Source organism: Notamacropus eugenii, chromosome 1 (genome assembly GCF_028372415.1).
Source record: "Notamacropus eugenii isolate mMacEug1 chromosome 1, mMacEug1.pri_v2, whole genome shotgun sequence".
Lineage (NCBI taxonomy): Eukaryota > Metazoa > Chordata > Mammalia > Diprotodontia > Macropodidae > Notamacropus > Notamacropus eugenii.
The window spans coordinates 175,878,017-175,895,839 of NC_092872.1; the positions used below are offsets into that span (position 1 = coordinate 175,878,017).

Here is a 17,823-nt window from a genome sequence, read left to right on the forward strand (position 1 = left end):
GGTCAGAGGAAAGGTTCCTTGCCCAAAGAAATGCTTTCCCTCTCTATGTGTTCAATGATGCCTAAACACCGTATGGCAGTAGAGAAAGCCATTTACCAGGGTTACAATGAGAGAGTCAATAAGTGTATGAATGAGTTTCAGATTAAAAACTACAACATCAGAGTTGTTCCTGTTTGACTAGGGATGTGGGGTTAGAGCACAGGACAGTATAGGGAGCCTAAGAGGCCTAAAGGGAAAGAAGATATGCCCTAAAAGGGAGGAAGGGAGGAGCAGAAAGGGAAACAGGAAATAAATTTCACTGGCTTTGTAATTTTATCTCAGATCTGCCCTGTTTACTTGTCTGCCACAGGGGCGAAGAGAAATCAGGTATAAAAAGTACTTCGTGTCCTGTTTAACTCTGTGTATGAAGAACAAAAAGTTGCCCTTATGTGTTCGTCACATCTTTCAGTCAGTTCAAGGTGCCAATAAGGCAAGCAGGAAACATACGATCCTAGACTAGAGAGTAAAACAGTCATACTAGCTTGGCTTTCTCAGTGTGACTGTATCCTGGTTTTTGTCTCTCTGTCTGTCTGTCTGACAGACAGACAGACAGACAAATCCTGGCTTTTGTATGCAGGCACCCAAGCCCCAGGTCCATTACTTTTGCTTTCAGAAGCTTCTGTGTGCTGATGACAGCAAAAGACTCAGCAGCTGAGTCCCAGGAGTACCAGGTCCTACACATACCTTGGAGGACAGGGATCAGTGTTGCAATCTTGAGTCATTGCAGGAGGACGATGGGCCTTGTCACACAGTGTGTCATTCACAGCTTGCTGGGTCTGGATGTGTAGACACCGAGCTATGGCTTCTTGTTTGCCTAGTTCAAAAAAAATACCCAAACCACAAATGAGATAAAGGAACTTGTTGTGAAAAATAATTAAATTAGACAAGAGATTGAAAACTAAACACTCTCGAGAATAAGGTCTTATCAATTAAACAACTTAGAGCAGTATGAAGCTACATTTCTGCATCTACTTGAGTAGTGAAAAAATGGTAATGAAAGACAATATTAAGTGCCTACTACTATCTGTTAGGCTCTGGGGGATACTAAAAATAATACACTGAATTTGAAATCACAGCTCACCAACTGGAACGGTGCCTCTTAATGTGGAGTCCATTAAATTATTTTTTTATTTTTATAGCTCTATTTTCATTAATTGATTTACTTTCTAATCCTACTTATTTTATTTTATGCACTTAAAATATTTTTCTGAGAAAAGGTTTATAGAATTTGCCAGATTTCCAAAGCGATTCATAACACAACATTTAAGAACTTCTGATCTAGAATGAGGTAATAGAATATATATGCAAATAATTGTAATACAAAATGAACATTTCTAGCATATAAGACTAGTACAAGTGCAATGTTGGGTCTAAAAAAGGAAAGAAAATTTCTAAGTAGAAGCATCAATTGAGGTCTAATGGATAAAGTGGTATTTGAGACTTATGCAGGAAGAGGTTGGGAATACAGTATTCCTTGTTCATTAGTACAAATACTATGAAGTGGAAAAGTGTGGAACACACTACATTTATAAATTTAAATTATACCCTATTAAAATTTAGTTATAAATTATATATCATTACAATTTTAATTATTGTTTAGGGTTTCACTCCATTAGCTTCTCCTGACTTAAATATGAACTTTTATAAACATGCTTTTCATTTGAGGTAAAAAAATTGAATGATAGGAATTTAAATACTAGCCTAAAACATAAGATGAAAATTATAGACTAGAGTAAAGAGAACATAAAACAGTATTTCCCATATTTAGTAGCTACATTTTGGCTCGCAAAGAAAAGCTGTGGAAAGAGCAAACTTCTGTACTCAGCTTACTGAAAGTAAAATCTATATTGTTTCAGGTAACTAGCAACATGGAAAGCTGTTTACAGGGTATATGTACGGTTGGTATATACTAGGTTCCTCAGGGATATATAAAAGAAATAGAAGTCAGTAGAGTTTATCATTCAATGACAGAAAACAGGTTAAATAGGAGTTAAGACACAATAACATATAAATTCAAAAGACATTGTTTAATGTCTACTGTGTTTAAGATGTTAAAATGAACCAAAGTAAATGAATTAGGGGCACAGAAATATTTTTATAGTGAATAAGAGGATAAGGCAATGACAGGAGTTTTAAAGCTGAAAGAAACAGAGTTTGGGATTCATCCTAATCTCCATCTCCGTTTATTCCTGGGCCCATCTCACTGCCCAGCCATCTTTATTGCCTGTAAACAAACATAACTGATGGGGATGGTATGGCTGCATGTCATAGGGCAATATGTTCATAGGATCATAGTTCAAGAGCTGGAAGGAACAGAAGAGGTCATCTGGTCCAACTCCTTCACTTGGCAGATAAGGAAATTAAGAACCAGGGAAGTTAAGCACCTCAAATAAGGTGTTCTTCATCTCCTTTGCTTTATTCTATAGATCTGCGCTCTCGCGCTCTCTCTCTCTCTCTCTCTCTCTCTCTCTCTCTCGTGTATGTATGTGTGTGTGTGTATGTGTGTATACATGTACATATATATATATATACATACATATATATGTATATGTCAGCTGCGTGGTGCAGTAGATAGAATGCCAGGCCTGGATTAAATTTCCTCTTCCTGAGTTCAAATCTGGCTTTAGACACTTACCAAGTGTCTTGTCCTGGGCAAGTCACTTAACCCCCTTTGCCTTCATTTCCTCATCGGTAAAATGAGCTAGAGAAGGAAGTAGCAAACCACTCCTGTATATTTTCTAAGAGAAAACCCTAGATGGGGTCATAAAGAGTTGGACATGACTAAAAAGTGACTGAACTATATACATACATATATATGCATGTCTGTGTGTATACATATATATACACTATGTATTTTATACAAAATACATATGTATGTATATGTGTGTATACAAACATACATACACACATATATGCTGCACATATTTTATGTATATGTGTGTATGCAAATACTCACATATGTGTATGTATGTATTTAAATGACAAAGTCTCTTCAAGGTTTTATTTTAGCTTTAGAGTTTTAAAAAGGCTGCTATCTTAGATGAAATAAAGGACCTTCTTTCAGAATTCCCCACTATTTAGGGGACTCCCTCACTGACCAGTACATTTTCCAGAGCTCTCAAAGGTCAAAGTTCCAGAGTAGCTATCTGAAACAATCTGTTCCATGGCTTACTGGGTGGTTCCCCATATTACACAATTACCACCTTCTTCTTAGGATACTTTTCATCAGTACTAGAATTATAACTTGGGGTCCTGGAAATGAAACTTGGAACCCAGAAGGCCCTAAGTCCACTCTGGGAGACTTCCCCATGACTCTCTCTATGACTTTTGCTTATCTCCACTTAGATGTACTTCTCACCATTAGGCTTCAGCTCACTGACACAATGATGGTGTCACACAATGGATGGAGTGTTGGTCCTGGAGTCAGAAAAACCTGAGTTCAAATTCCACCTCTGATGTTACTAGCTGCAGAGCTATGGGTAAATCATTTAACCTTTGTTTGCCTTGGTTTCTTCCTCTGTGAAATGGAGATAATAATAACTCCTACCTCCCAGGGTGGTTATGAGGACAGAATGAGATAATATTTGTAACACACTTTGCAAACCTTACAGCACTATATAAATGGTAGCTATTATTATTCTGGTTCTTTTTAAGAGGCGTTCAATTTAACACCTCTAAGCAACTGAGTCTAAAAGTCAACGTAGCACAAGACATGTCAAAAGAACATATAAGATGACTTACATCTGAGTCTGGTTAATAAGGGAAAGTTATCACATCTACAATATAGGACAACACAAAATTATTGATTTAGAGCTTGGGAATAAGGCTGCTTGGATCACCTGGGCACATGAAGTATTGGGAAAAATGTTCTATTGCTTAACAGATTACCAAAGATGGTAATTCTGTATCGCCATTCTCCCCTTAGGCTCTCTCATGGAAGACTAAAACCTTTCCCATTGAACATTGGGAAAGAATGTCTTTTTTTAGACATTTATTTTGTCTATAAACAGTGGTAACACAGTCCTTTGCTACTGTTGGTGTATGTATTAGAAATGCAGGTGGGAGGAAGCAACTGAAGAAGATATATCCCCAGAGAAAAGACACAGAAATACATTGAAGCATTTTGCTAGAATCATGGTCTCTGACTGGGGACTTGTCACTAATAAAAGGATAAAGAGAATTTAAAAATCCTTTGATACTACTTCCTAGAGTGGAGAAGGAGAGTTTATACCAGGAAGCACATCTGGACAATAAGTTAATACCAAGGTGAGAGGCAAACAGGAGTACTTGAACAGCTGATCACCACAACACCCTTCCACTGCTAAAAGTTGGTAACAGGACCATCCATAATCTAGTTTACTCTTCTTCAACACTTATCTTTTTGAAATATACTGAAAAATTGATCTCAAATGCCTTTTAAATTTTGTTTCTGTCAACATTAATTTATTTTGTGTGTATTTCATATAGTCCATCTGCATTTTCCATTTCCAAATTCACATTTATCATTTTAACTTCCACTTATGGCACATCAGATATCAAGGAAGTAGAGGTAAAATGTAAAGGCTTCACATTTACTGCTGAGGATAACATATTGTCTCAAAAATGCCAATTAATCTGTTCCATTTCATAGCTATTTGTTGTTTTCCTTTGATTTTCATCTATGAATGCTTTCAGCATAATCTGGCTAAGGTAGTGTGAGAGATGATCTCTTAGAAGTGAAGTCTCTTCAAAGAGTTAATTGTTTCTTGTTGAGCGTGTACTGTTGAAACAAACTCCCATGACAAACTACATCTGTAGCTAGCTGACCTTGTAGGGAAACATGCTTTGTAACATATCCTATACTGTGTCCGAAACCCCCCCTTTGTTCTGACCTTGTTTTTAAACACTTAGCAAAAAGAGTAGAATATGCCCAACCCCTCACCCCTCAACCTAAACTGCTTACCCTTGCAAAACTTTCCACCAAGTTTGTGTGTTCTTTGTTGCTGGGGAATATTTCTGCGAAGAGATTGTACCTTCTGAAGCCCAGCCAATGGGATAAAGGGAAGGGGGTTAGGGAGGGGGAGATCGCTTTAGGATATAATAGACCTTGCTTCCTGTAACCACCTTGTACTCCCAGTTTGGCACGAGGAGGGCGGGGCGGGGGGGGGGTACCCTTTTTCATGAGAAAGCAATAAACTTCTTTCTGCTTTTAACGTATCTAAGTCTTTGTTTTGATTTTGAGTAGTTGTCTCAGTCCCACACAGTAGTTCTTAGTCCTTATCTGCTTTCCATATTTTTAAATTGTTCATCTCTTCAATGTTTTACAAATCAATTTATACCCTAAAGTGATGTTTCCCTTGGCTCTCATCTCTCTCTGCTTATCAAGGAGATACAGAAGTATTTACTGGTGTATGAGGTGGTTTCTGGGGTCTTTTGACCTCTCTGTTATGGAGGTTATTTTCTATCAGTTAAACTCTTTTAAAAATAGTGAGAGAGTTAAAATATTTACTTTGGTAAATTTCCCATCTTTCAGAGTAAACAAATTGTTGAAATAGGTTGAGTTGGAGCCACTGAAATCACACAATGTCTTCTCATGTTTATCTTTTCTTTTAATTTAGTATTTATTTTCTTTAACTGTGCCTAACTACATAGCAATAAGAAAATTATTCCCACATCATGCACAACCAGCTAATTTCTGTCAAGATACAATCAATTTCAGTTTTTATGATACTGTTTAGTGTTATCACTTCTGGCACCTTGACTGCTCTCTTTGAAGACAGTATTTGTGATCTACAGATGGGAGGTTTCTGAGTGGTCTCTTTCAATCTTTGATCTAGAGCCATACTTTCCAAAATAGTCCCAGCATCCTCCCCTATGTCTACCTTCACACTGAAGTCACTAGGTATCAGTGCAAATATTGACTTACTTTAAAAGACCTCAAGTTACATAAATAGGTTTTCCCCTACATAATTATCCTCTGCAACAGGTGTTGGAACATGTGCTGCAATTATCTTAAGTATGGTCCTCAATATTTAAAATAACCACTGCAAAGAGAAATGATCTAGTGTCCCATGAAGTTATGCTTCTTGTTACTGTTGGCTACACATAATCAATCTAATTTAACAGACTTCTTCCTTAGCTTCTCTTGGGGAGAACCTATGAGCCAAGTTTCTATTTGGCTACAGCTTTATGATTCTTGCTTTTGTTCATAGTGAAAATATCAATAAGGATATGGTTTCAGTTTTTCTAGTCATGCTATCAGTGGATATTGACAGTCATGACTATTACTGATACTCATGGCTCATTGTATAAAGGATTCACATATTGAGAATCAACAGTTAATTTTATATTTGTAGACAGTACAAAATTATGTGATTTTTTAGCACTCTTCTCCTTTTCCCAATTTTCTGCTCATCCCTGTCTAAGCGGAAATGTCCTGCATAGGACAACTTGTTATTGTCTCTCTCTATCATTTCAGGTCACTTTGGCCAAAGAATTCACGTGCTAGTAATTAATTTGATGGTGAGTCTCTCTGTACATTGTGTTCTTGAACAATAAACTCAGCCTGCTGCTGAGAATGTCTTTTCACTTTGGTAGAGCCTTTCAGAACTTACTTTCTGCTGAATTAACCTTTGAGAACCTAGAATTACACCCATGAAGCCCCTGAGAACTTTAAAAAAATTATCTATTGTTTTTATAGTCCCAGGTTCAATATATCCTCCTTCCTCTCCAAAGAACTATCCCTTAGGACAAAGAGTAAAAAAAAAGGAAAAATTTAGTAATTTAGTGAAACTAATCAAAACATGGAAGAAGTCCAATATTATAATGCCATGTTCCATGTTCATAATCCCTCCTCTGCAAAGGAAAGTGGATGTGCCTTCACAGAAGCACTCCTGTGTAGTCTTTTTCCTGAGCTAGTCTCAAACTGAATCTCTGACATTTCCATCAGTATGACAAGGAGGCATCTCAAACTCAACATGCCCACAACAGTACTCATTACTTCTTCTCTCAAAACTACCCCTCATTTGAGCTTCCCTCTTTCTACTGAGGGTACCACCATAAGTCACTTGGGTTCACAACCTCTAAGTCACTGTCCATTCATCCCTTTCCCTCAAACTCCATAACCAAGCCATTGCCAAGTGCTTTTAATTTTATTGTAACAACCTCTTTCTCATTAACCCCTTCTCTTCACTTGCATTGCTACCACCCTCAGTTTGGTCCTCTTTACCTCTAGCCTGGACTATTGTTGTAGTTTCCTAATTGATTTCCACTTTCAATCTCTACCCTTTCCAATCCATCCTCCAAACAACTACCAATTGAATATTTTTCAAATGAAGGTCTAAAGTATTCCAGATAGTGGACAAAACTCAAGTGGCTCCCTCTTATCTTTAATATATAGTACAAACTCTTTCATCTGGCATTTTAGAGCCCTTTATAATTGAATATTCGCCTACCTTTAAGGATAATTATACATAATTCTCCTCTCAATGTTTCAGACAAAATTTGTTGTTTTCCAAACTTAATATTCCATATCCCATCTACATATCCCTTTACACGGGTTCTCTCTTATGCCTTGAATGTACTTGTTCCTCAAGCTACCTCGTAGAATTTCTAACTTCTTTCAAAGTTTAGCTCAAGTGTGATCTCCTATATAACTGGTGGATCTCCCCAGGCTGTTAGTGCTTTCCATCTTAGAAATTTACATTTTAAAAAATATATATATATGTTATGGATATACATATATATTTGTGTATATGTATATGTAAATATATGTATGTGCATGGTTATCTATTTACATAGATACAAATATATAAAAATATACATAGATACAAATATATCTATACATGTCTCTACAGATATACACATTTATGCATATTTACTTATCATTATAAATGTTTATCTTCCAGTGGACTGGAGGTTTCCTTAAAAAAAGCAGCAAAAACTATTTCATTTTTGTTTTTGTTTGAGGTACCGCCATATCTCACACAGTGGTTGACACATAGTAGGTAACTGAAAAATGTTTGCAGAATGAATGAATTGATTGAATGAAAAGATAAAACTTTTTAATATGGAAATTACAACAAAATGTTGGAAACTGTTGGGTAAAAGTTTTCAGAGTAAGAAGACATTTTGAAACATAAAAACATATTATTCCATTTCACATGAAAGAGTCATGATCCTTTTTTATGATGTGGTAGATTTTTAAAATAAACACTTGTTATGTTTCAGTCCAGCAGTTTCCCAATGAAGTAATGGTTAGAAAAGGGAGATAATTATATATGCATAATGTTTGTTTACAAAGGCCAACTCTTTTCTCTGTAATTCCCCTGCTGCCTTCATTAGCAATTTTATATGCTTAATGACAGCAACACATAGTGCTAAATTTAATGCCAGGTAATTACATACCTTTAATAAAAACTGATCAACCTGATAGACAAGAATAAATATTGTCCCAACACACTAACTCTGCTTGCTGCTTTCAAATGTAAAATTTCCCCTAATCATTTGCAAAAGTTATAATCATTCCTCCCCTAGCCAGTTGCATTTATTTTCTTATGCAAAAATTTATATATGTATGTATGCATATATGTCTATATGCACACATGTATATAAATATATATTTATGTATATTTTGATTTGTAACTAGAATTCCTTAAAAATACAATTAAACCTCAGCCATCCAGAACTCTTAGGGAACTAATATTCTGGCCAGTTAAGGTCTCTAGCTAGCCAAACACTAAAAAAGATATCACAGACAGTTTTTTAAGTAGCATTATATAGTTTCCTGACTTTTTACACAGGCTATACTGGATATAATTTAACTATTACTTGATCACTATGAATATCAGATATTATTCTAGGTTTAAACAGGGGCAACATCAGGAATTATTGAGGTCTATAGGTTCATAGATTTGGAAGTAAAGAACTCTTACAAGGTCATTTAGTTCAGCCCACATCTTACAGGCAAGGAAATTAAAGCCTGGAAAGAGTAAATTATTTGAACAAGGTCACAGAAGTAGAAAAGTCAGGATTTGAAACCTTGTCTTCTGACAAAAAAAAATTCCTGTATACCACAGTATACAGATTTCTTTGCCTTTATACTCTTCCTTCCTTCCCTCCTTCCTTCTTTCCTTCCTTCCTTCCTTCTTTCCTTCCTTCCTTCCTTCCTTCCTTCCTTCCTTCCTTCCTTCCTTCCTTCCTTCCTTCCTCCCTCCCTCCTTCCTTCCTTCCTTCCCTCCTTCCTTCTTTCCTTCCTTCCTTCCTTCCTTCCTTCCTTCCTTCCTTCCTTCCTTCCTTCCTTCCTTCCTTCCTTCCGTCCATCCGTCCGTCCATCCGTGTGTATGCATCCTCCCTTGCTGGAGTGCCACCTCTAACATCTCAGCATTTGTCAGTGGCTCTGGTGATAGTAGCTCTTCTCCTTCTTTCTAATTATCTTCTTTAAGTCTCCTGTGGGACTAATCAAGCTTGTCAGAATTGTGTATAGAATACGTAGACCCTTAATAGTTTGCTTTTAGCTTATGATTATCACAGCTTCAATTTTCTTGCCCTGATTTTTTTTCTTAGTTCTCAGCTGAATTATCTGAATTAAATACTTGTATTTGTGATCATTACTCCTTTCCCCAAAGAAACCTCAGAAAACACCTCGCCAAAGTCTCTTAACGAAGGCCAAAGCACATATTTTATCACTACCTCTGACTCAGGAAATCAGCTCAAGACAGTCCCTGGTATTTCCTTTAAGCCAACAGATACAGATAGTCAGAAAATGCTCAGCTAGAGCATTTTCATTCTCTCTTTTATCCACAAAAAGACCAGGGGATAATCTGATCCATGGGGATAAACTAGCTGGCCCACACCCAGGGAAACACCATCCAAGAGGACACATCCCAACAGTAAAAGATCCTTTAGAGCCCAGGCTCTGAATGATTCTCGTCTATTCTAACATTTATACAGCATTATTATATGCCAGGTACTCATTAAACACTTTACAGATATTATCTCATTTGTTCCTCACATTTCCTCATTCAGGGAAGTAGGTGCTATTATTATCCCCATTTTACAACTGAGGAAACAGACAAGCAGAGGTTAAGTGACTTGCCCAGGGTCACACAGTAAGTGTCCAAGGTCAGATCTTAACTCAAGTTCAGGCCCAGTGCTCTAGCCATCGCACAACCTCCTTGTCTTTAATAGCTAGAAAATAACTCTCAGAATACCAGTGGGAAAGGACAAACAATCTGAATTAACATAAGTACAGAGACATGGATGGATCAACTTTTTATATCTTTTTTAATAGTGGTGAGAAAAAAAATTATTCCAGTTTCACCACTATAGAAAGTAGCTCCTAAGGGGCTTTTGCTTTCATTGTATACACAGTGGGGAGGCTGAGTCTCCTCTCCAATTACATAACAGGTGGGGCAACTTGCTCTGTTTCCATTCCCCCCCTCCATTTTCCTGCCTTGTCCCAACACTTTTGCTCTCCAGAATTTTTCCTAGCAGCTCTACTGATGACCTAGCCTGGCAGGTGGACCTGCTTGGCACTTTGGTGGACCTCTCTTTCTAGCCATGATACTTTCTCACTTTGACATCTAAGAATTTACTCTTTATATGTATCTTATCTCCCCCATTAGAATGGAAGTTCTTTGAAGGTAGAACTGTGATTTCTGACCTTCTTTGGACCCCCAGGACTTAGCATAATGACTAGAATAGTCAGGACTTAATAAATATTCGCTGGGTTAAAGAATCATGATATCTGGAACTTAATAAACTTTATAAACCTCATAACCATGAACAGCTTAAAACTTTTGATTAGGGTTGACTCAACAACGACTGTTGATTATTAACACAATAGTTCACTTGGGGCAGAGAAAATGGTTTCTCAGACTGATGATGTTAATGGCCAACTGCCATTTTGGGCAGGTAAGACCAAGAGTCTTGGGAATGGGAGTATGCCCTGGTTCCTCCTGCACTAGCTTTGCTTCTAGCCCAGTATCCAAAACCATTATCCATGGAAACAACTACAGTGAAGAAGCAGGCATCTGCTCCTAGCGCATGCTGATCAACTTACACCCAAAAGTCAGGTAAGCTAGTCTAACTGAAGTAGCAAGGCATCCTGAGGGAGAAGAAAGAGGTGATGTGACAGGAGGGTGAAGCCACTGCTACCATCTTAATGACTGCCTTCCTTCTCCAATGAAGACAGGACCCAGAGCCCAAGACCATTGTGAATAGCAGGGAAAAGGAAGAAAGGGGAGGGGAGAGAAGGAAAAGGAATAAGATAACCATCTACTATGTGCCAGGTACTATATTAAACTATTTTTAAAAAAATATATTATCTCATTTGATCCTCACAACAAATCTACAAGGTAAGAGCTATTATTTGCCCTATTTTACATAAGAGGAAACAAAGGTTAAATAACTTGTTCAGGGGTACTAGTGTCTGAGATCAGAATGTCTCCCCAATTCAGGTGAGCTCCTTGAGGGCAGAGATGGTCTCTGCTTTTCTTGTGCACACAGCAAGCTCTTAATAAATTCGTTTTTATTCATTTATTCAGTCATGAGTATTCATTCATTCACGCACAGAAACACAGAATGTCAGAACTGGAAGTGACCTGAACCAGCATCCAGTTCATTTTAGAGAAAATGGAATCCAGATGTGTTAAGTAATTTGCTCAAGGTCACACAATGAGTTCACTGACAGAGCCAGAAACTGAAGGAAGGTCTCCCATCTTTAAGGCTAGGAATCATTCCATTATGTGATCTTTCCTTCCCATTTTGAAGTATCTTAGTGAATGTTTAGGTTTTATTATTATTTTCACTTTTCTACAAAGTTACCAGCATGTACAATATCTGACCATAGAGTTGGTCTGGCCCCTTCATTTCAAAGGATAGGGAAGCTAAGGTCTAATTTTTAAGTGGTACAATCAAAATCGTTCAGGTAATAAAGTGATAAAGCTGGGATTTGGACCCCATATTTTCTGACTTGAGATCTAATGCTCCTTCTACAAATCCACAGTGCCTTCTTCTCTAGTCTTTATATTAATATCACTAATTGCCTCCTGCCCCAAAAGCAAACACCTGGATTAACATCACTCTTAAGCATAGGCATGCTTGCCCTCCACGCTGCTTATTAGTGCAGATGCACTACTCTGAATGTGTGTATTACCCCTGTGTTCCTCTGAAGCCTCTATGTGAGATCTCTGTAATTTTTTGGACATTCTCACTACAAACCAAAAGTAAATAGTACTGAATATCTGGAGTGCTTCAAAATCAGGCTGCAATGTTCCATTATTCCAGCACCTGACCTAATCATGTTGTTTCAAACGTATTAGATGTCTTCATATGTAATGTGCTTAACAGTCAGACAGGATGTACTATATCCTGGATGCCAGAATTCTCATTAGCATCAGTAGGTACCATAAGCCAAGTGGTTTATTTCAGGAAGGTTCTGTTGTAAAGTTGTTTTGACTAGGTCTGCAAAGGGCTGAATGTTGTGTGTGTGTGTGTGTGTGTCTGTGTGTGTATCTGTGTGTTTTGGCCTAACAAAGAGCCATGACCTAGCATTCAATTGTGTGCCTAGATAGTCTCTAAGAGAACAATAATTAAGTTAATAAGAGATTATATTTAAATAGTATTTTATAATTTACAAAACCCTTGCCCTACAACAACCATGTGAACCGAACAATCCAAGTCTTGCTATTCTCATTTTATAGAAGAAGCAGCATAGGCCCACCAAGGTTAAGTAATTTGTTTACAGTCATACGGTCAATTAGAACCCAAATCTTCTGATTCCCAGAGCAGGGTACCACATGACTTCTTAGGGCAGACAGTAATAAATAAGAATAAGGGACATATGTAGCTATCCATCCTCTTCCTACATGGACCCAATAATTTTTACAGGTTTGGTAGCCTTTCGAATGCAAAGAGGATCTGCAAGGATGAATTATGCCTTATTCAGATTTTTCTGCAACTGAAAGATAAAATGATAGCTCGAAGCTGAATAAAATAGAATTCCATCTATAATTTTATATATGGTAACCTTAAGTACTTCACTTAATCCCCCAGGGATTTTGATTTCTGAACTTGTTTTTAAAAATGGTGACAATACAAGGTATAGTGCAAAGACATGGGATTTCAAATCTTGGTTCTGCTACTTGCTATGCGTGTGATCCTTGCCAAGTCATTTGGCCTTTCAAAGTCTCACTTTTCTCATCTGCAAAATGAGGGCAGTGGACTAAATGATTTTTAAGCTTCCTTCTAGCTCTAAATCTTATTATCCCAGTGGATGCTATCTCAAATAAAGGGAGAGTTTTTAAATCATTATTAATTTATTCTACATTAAAGTAAAAGCACCCATTAAATGGTGGGTACTTCATTAGGTACTGACCAGGATACAAAAGGAGGATGAAGTAGTCTTCTCCCTAAAATATAGGAGAGGTGATGAGACATTTGCAAATATGAATAAAAATACAAGGCATTTTAATATAAGTGATCCAGATGAAGTGCTATAGGAATGTAAAGGAAAGAAGGATCTCAGGGCCAAGTCCCTCTCCTTCTTTAGGAATTTACAAATTACCTGGCAAAAGGCCTCCACGCTGGCATAGAGCTCTGCTCCTAAGGTAGTGTAAAGGTCTCATACTCTACAAGAAGATGGAAAAGACTGTCCTTGATAAGTTTCAGGTGAAAGAAGAAGCTTCCTATGGAAAAGTTGGGCTTAGGAGAACATAGCAGCCCCCAGTAAAACAGAATGGGAAATGGTGAGGGCCCTAGAGGAATCAGCAAGGAGATGTCTAGGGCCAAGGCAACCTTGGAGAAGGGGGTGATGGAGCAGTTTCTACAAGTGTGCCCTAGCCAGGTCCATGAGCCAGTGCACGTGGCACAGGTCCCAGGCTCCAAAGGAGGCTACGCCCATAGTCTGGATGGGTACTTATTAGTTGAGGGAACTTATGTGAGGTGAGATAAGGACACCTAAACTGAGACAGAGGCTTTGTCCTACACAGGAGGGGACACTCTGTGGGGTCCCTAAGAGGAAGAGGTACATGCTAAACACAAGGGGACACTTATGCAAAAAAGCAGATACAGGAGGTAGAATATAGTGCACAGGGATGAGCTAGCAAGCCACACAGAAAAGAATGTGTGAGGGGAGTAAAATTTACTAGGCCTGGGCAGGTGGGGTGGAGCCAGTTTGTGGAGGGCTTTAAAGGTCAGGCTGAGGGTTTAATATTTTATTCTTCATGCAAAAGGTATCAAAGATTTTTGAACAGACATGTCGATGTGTTTGTCAGTGTGACAGCTCTGTCAAAGATGGAGCGGAAAGGGACAATAAAAAGAGTGAAAATTGACATTTTGACAAAGTAGCAGACCAAGGAAAGAATTTATCCCAGTTATGCAAGGTCCTCTCTAGGACCACTCACATTCACATACTACCCACAGAATAATGGTAAAAATCTAAAGTCAACTACCTCAACAATGTTTTGTAGAATATTATGGTCCTTCTGCTTATCTGCATAGAACTGTTGTATAATAATAATATGATAGCTAATAGTTACATGGCACTTTAGGGTTTGCAAAGTTCTTTATCCATATTATCTAATTTAACCCTGACAATAATTCTTAGAGGTAAGAATGATCACTTTTACAGAAGAAGAAACTGAGGCAGTAGTTAAGTAATTTGCCCAGGTTTAAACAACTGATAAACATTTAAGGCAGAATTGGAACTCAGATTTTTCATAAATTCTAGTCCACTAACTCTACTTAGCTGTCTCTAAAGAGGACAAAACTTTAAAATCACTCATACAAGCATATGGAGAGACTTAGACGTGATTTTAAAAGGACTACTGATTTCAAAGAAGAAATTTTGGCAAGTGGTGAGAGGTAAGTTACCAAGAGCCAAGGAGACTGTGATTTAATCCACGGAAATGTAGAGGAGGGATAAGAAATAGGAGGTTGAGGAAATAGGAGAAACAGCTGAGGGTTAGAAAATCAGTTTGTTGCAGCAGTTTGAAGAGACCAACAGAGTGGACAACTCTCAGAAGATTTCAACTGTATGATTTCTAACTGGTGAAGATCATTAGAAGTACATGCTGTCCTTTCTCCTGTCCCCTCTGGTCTGAGAAGGAAATGAATAAAGAGGCAAAACAGGGACTTCAGCTGCTTTTACAAAGAGCTGGTGAGTTATGGTTTTCCTTGTCCAGAGTCAACCTGAGTTGTTTGCTGTAAGCTCTGTTTTGATTGGTCAATACTGCTTCGGGGTGAGGACTAGCTGGGCTGGGCTGGTCCTGATAGATCAGACACCTAGGTTGATAAGATGCGTAGTTCTCTGGCTTAAAATGAACTGCTATTTCTTCACATTAAGGGATGGTAGTTTCTAACTGCCATTTTAAGGGTGATTGTAAGTTGCAAGGAATTATAAGTGTTACATTAAGAGTATGGTAGAGAAAAGGGTAAGAGAGTCTATCCACCTGGAGAGTGTTAAGGAGCAAAAGACAAGTAGTTAACAGAGAAGTAGTTTTGTTTCGTGCAGGTATTCTTTAACGGATCAATGATATCAAAGCCTACATTCCATATGTGAGTAATCCCAAGCACATGGGATTTTGTCCTTCATGTGCTTCCTCACCAGGTTCTGTAAGTGTGTGTGTCTACTTTTCACCACAGATACTGAGTGCATTGGTGAGTGTGACCCAGGTGTGGATGTGGATTATAATGTATATTATTTTTATGCATTTTAATATAGTGATGACTATGATGTAATTTTTCTTCATTGCTAAGTAAATAGTTATGTTTAAGATCTGACCAAGATCTGTGAACTCATAGGATTGGAGGAGCAAGCTAATTTTCCAATGTCTGGTCAATGACAGGGTTAACCCTTTTAAGAATCTGCAGTTGTAGGGAGTAGTTAAATAAATTTAGTACATTGATGAAATGAAATAATAAAATTAAGACTTAGAATTAAAGAGAAATCTAGAAATATCTTTATAAGATGATGCAAAGAGAAAAAGGCAGAATGAATTGGGCTGGACCCAATAATTTATATTATTATCACTTTGAATAGTTTAAATTTGAATACATGTAACCACTTCATAGGATTTATTATTTGCACTGAATGGTGCATAGTTACTAGGCAAGTTTAGTTCTTTTGGTGTTCAATGCTAAGTTTCTAATAAAACATGTAATAATTTATGTTATAAAACTTTCGGTCCCTTTCTTATTTCTCACACTCCTTGAGGTCAGGCATTTTTTCTCATTCACCTTTGCATCCCCAGCTCCTCACACAGCATGTTACACATAATAGGCATTTTTAAAATTGAATTAAATGGCTTGTGGAGACATTATTCTAGACACGGGTTCTTAAAGGATTCAACTTCTCCATGCCATTTATTGTAGACACATCCATCAGCAAGGGGCTAAAAGAAATATTTTCCCAAGAAAATGGTGTACACTGATGAGAAAATAATGTACAAGAAAAATGGTGTACATAAGTGGTGAAGATGTAAGCTTGCTTAATTAATCAATCAATTACTTTTCATGGAAAGTGGTTATTTAATTATACCCTGCCCTCTACTGAACAGTTTTTGACAACCTGTTTCTTGGGCATATGGTTTTAGTCTTATAAAAAATTTAAAATATGTTTAAAGAGAATTTAACAGTGGTACCATCACAGAGATGTTTTTAAATAGATTACAGAATGCTTGTGAATTACAGTCTTTTTGAATTCTACCCTTCGAACTTTCTGAATACTTTCATTTTGTGACAATTTCCTTTTCTAGAACTGATCAATAACATCTATCACTTTAGTCATTGTTTTCCTAATAGGATGGCAAATTTCATTGAGTTATGAATCACTATTTATTATAACATTGGTATATCATTTTGCTACTCAGATGGAATCATGATTTCATGGGTGAGGGCAGCCTCTTCATGATTTCATGGGTGAGGGCAGCCTCTTCACTCATGCTGTTCCCAATCCGCACATGCCTACTGTATGCAATTCTTGTCCATGTTTTTCCCTAACTCCCTCATCAAGAATCTACTTAATAACATAAAGGTCTTTGAATAATTATTTTCTTAATAGTTACAATAATAGTTGACATTTAGAGAACATTACCATTTACCAGGAACTTTCCTTCTGAAGGCTAATATGTCATTGATCTGATCATCTGTTATTTCTCATTCTAGCTACATGAATATTATTAAATTTTTAAGATATTTCTGCTAAAAGATTTTGCATTTCACAATTATAACTGGCAAAAAGAGGCAAAAATAGGTTTTAGGAAGGAAGAACTTAACAGACCCTTGATTAAAAAAAATTGCCACACAGGTTTTGCCATAGACCAGATGAAATTCAGTTGAGAGGTGCATGCATCCAGAAAGATACAGATTTGACTCCCTTGGTTTATCTGTTCTGGAAGCTGAAAACAGATTGTGTCTGGTTCCTTAATCACTGCAGAAAGATCAGTAGAGAGAAAGGCTAACTTATAGTTACCACACTAACATGAGAGAAGATTTATTCAAACTTCTGAATACATCAGACTAAATAATTTACCCATTGACAATTCTGTTGGGATGTACACATATGATGGATGTACAAGCTTATAGGTTAAAACAAAATCTCAAGGATGCCAAGCAATGGAGTTGATTTTTTCAAGTTCTTAATTTATATTCATTATTTCTTCTCCATGGAAGATAGCCTTTGATCCATGAATGTTAAGAGTGGAAAATTACATTTCTCTCAGCATGATTTTTTACTATAACTGCCAACCTTTGTCAGATGGATGCCCTCTGCTTTCCAAAAGTCAGAAATTTCAAACTTTTACA

The 17,823-nt window shown here is 37.2% G+C and overlaps 1 protein-coding gene across 8 annotated transcripts in view; it reads right to left on the minus strand.

The window, feature by feature from the left end:
- Window positions 1–17,823, minus strand: part of ADAMTSL3 (ADAMTS like 3) — a 562,343-nt gene that overhangs the window by 104,629 nt on the left and 439,891 nt on the right. For all 8 annotated transcript variants that reach the window (XM_072619353.1, XM_072619328.1, XM_072619322.1 and 5 more), the window contains exon 17: window positions 724–853. In XM_072619353.1, coding sequence (XP_072475454.1) covers window positions 724–853 — 130 coding nt within the window. The remainder of the gene's footprint in view (window positions 1–723; window positions 854–17,823) is intronic.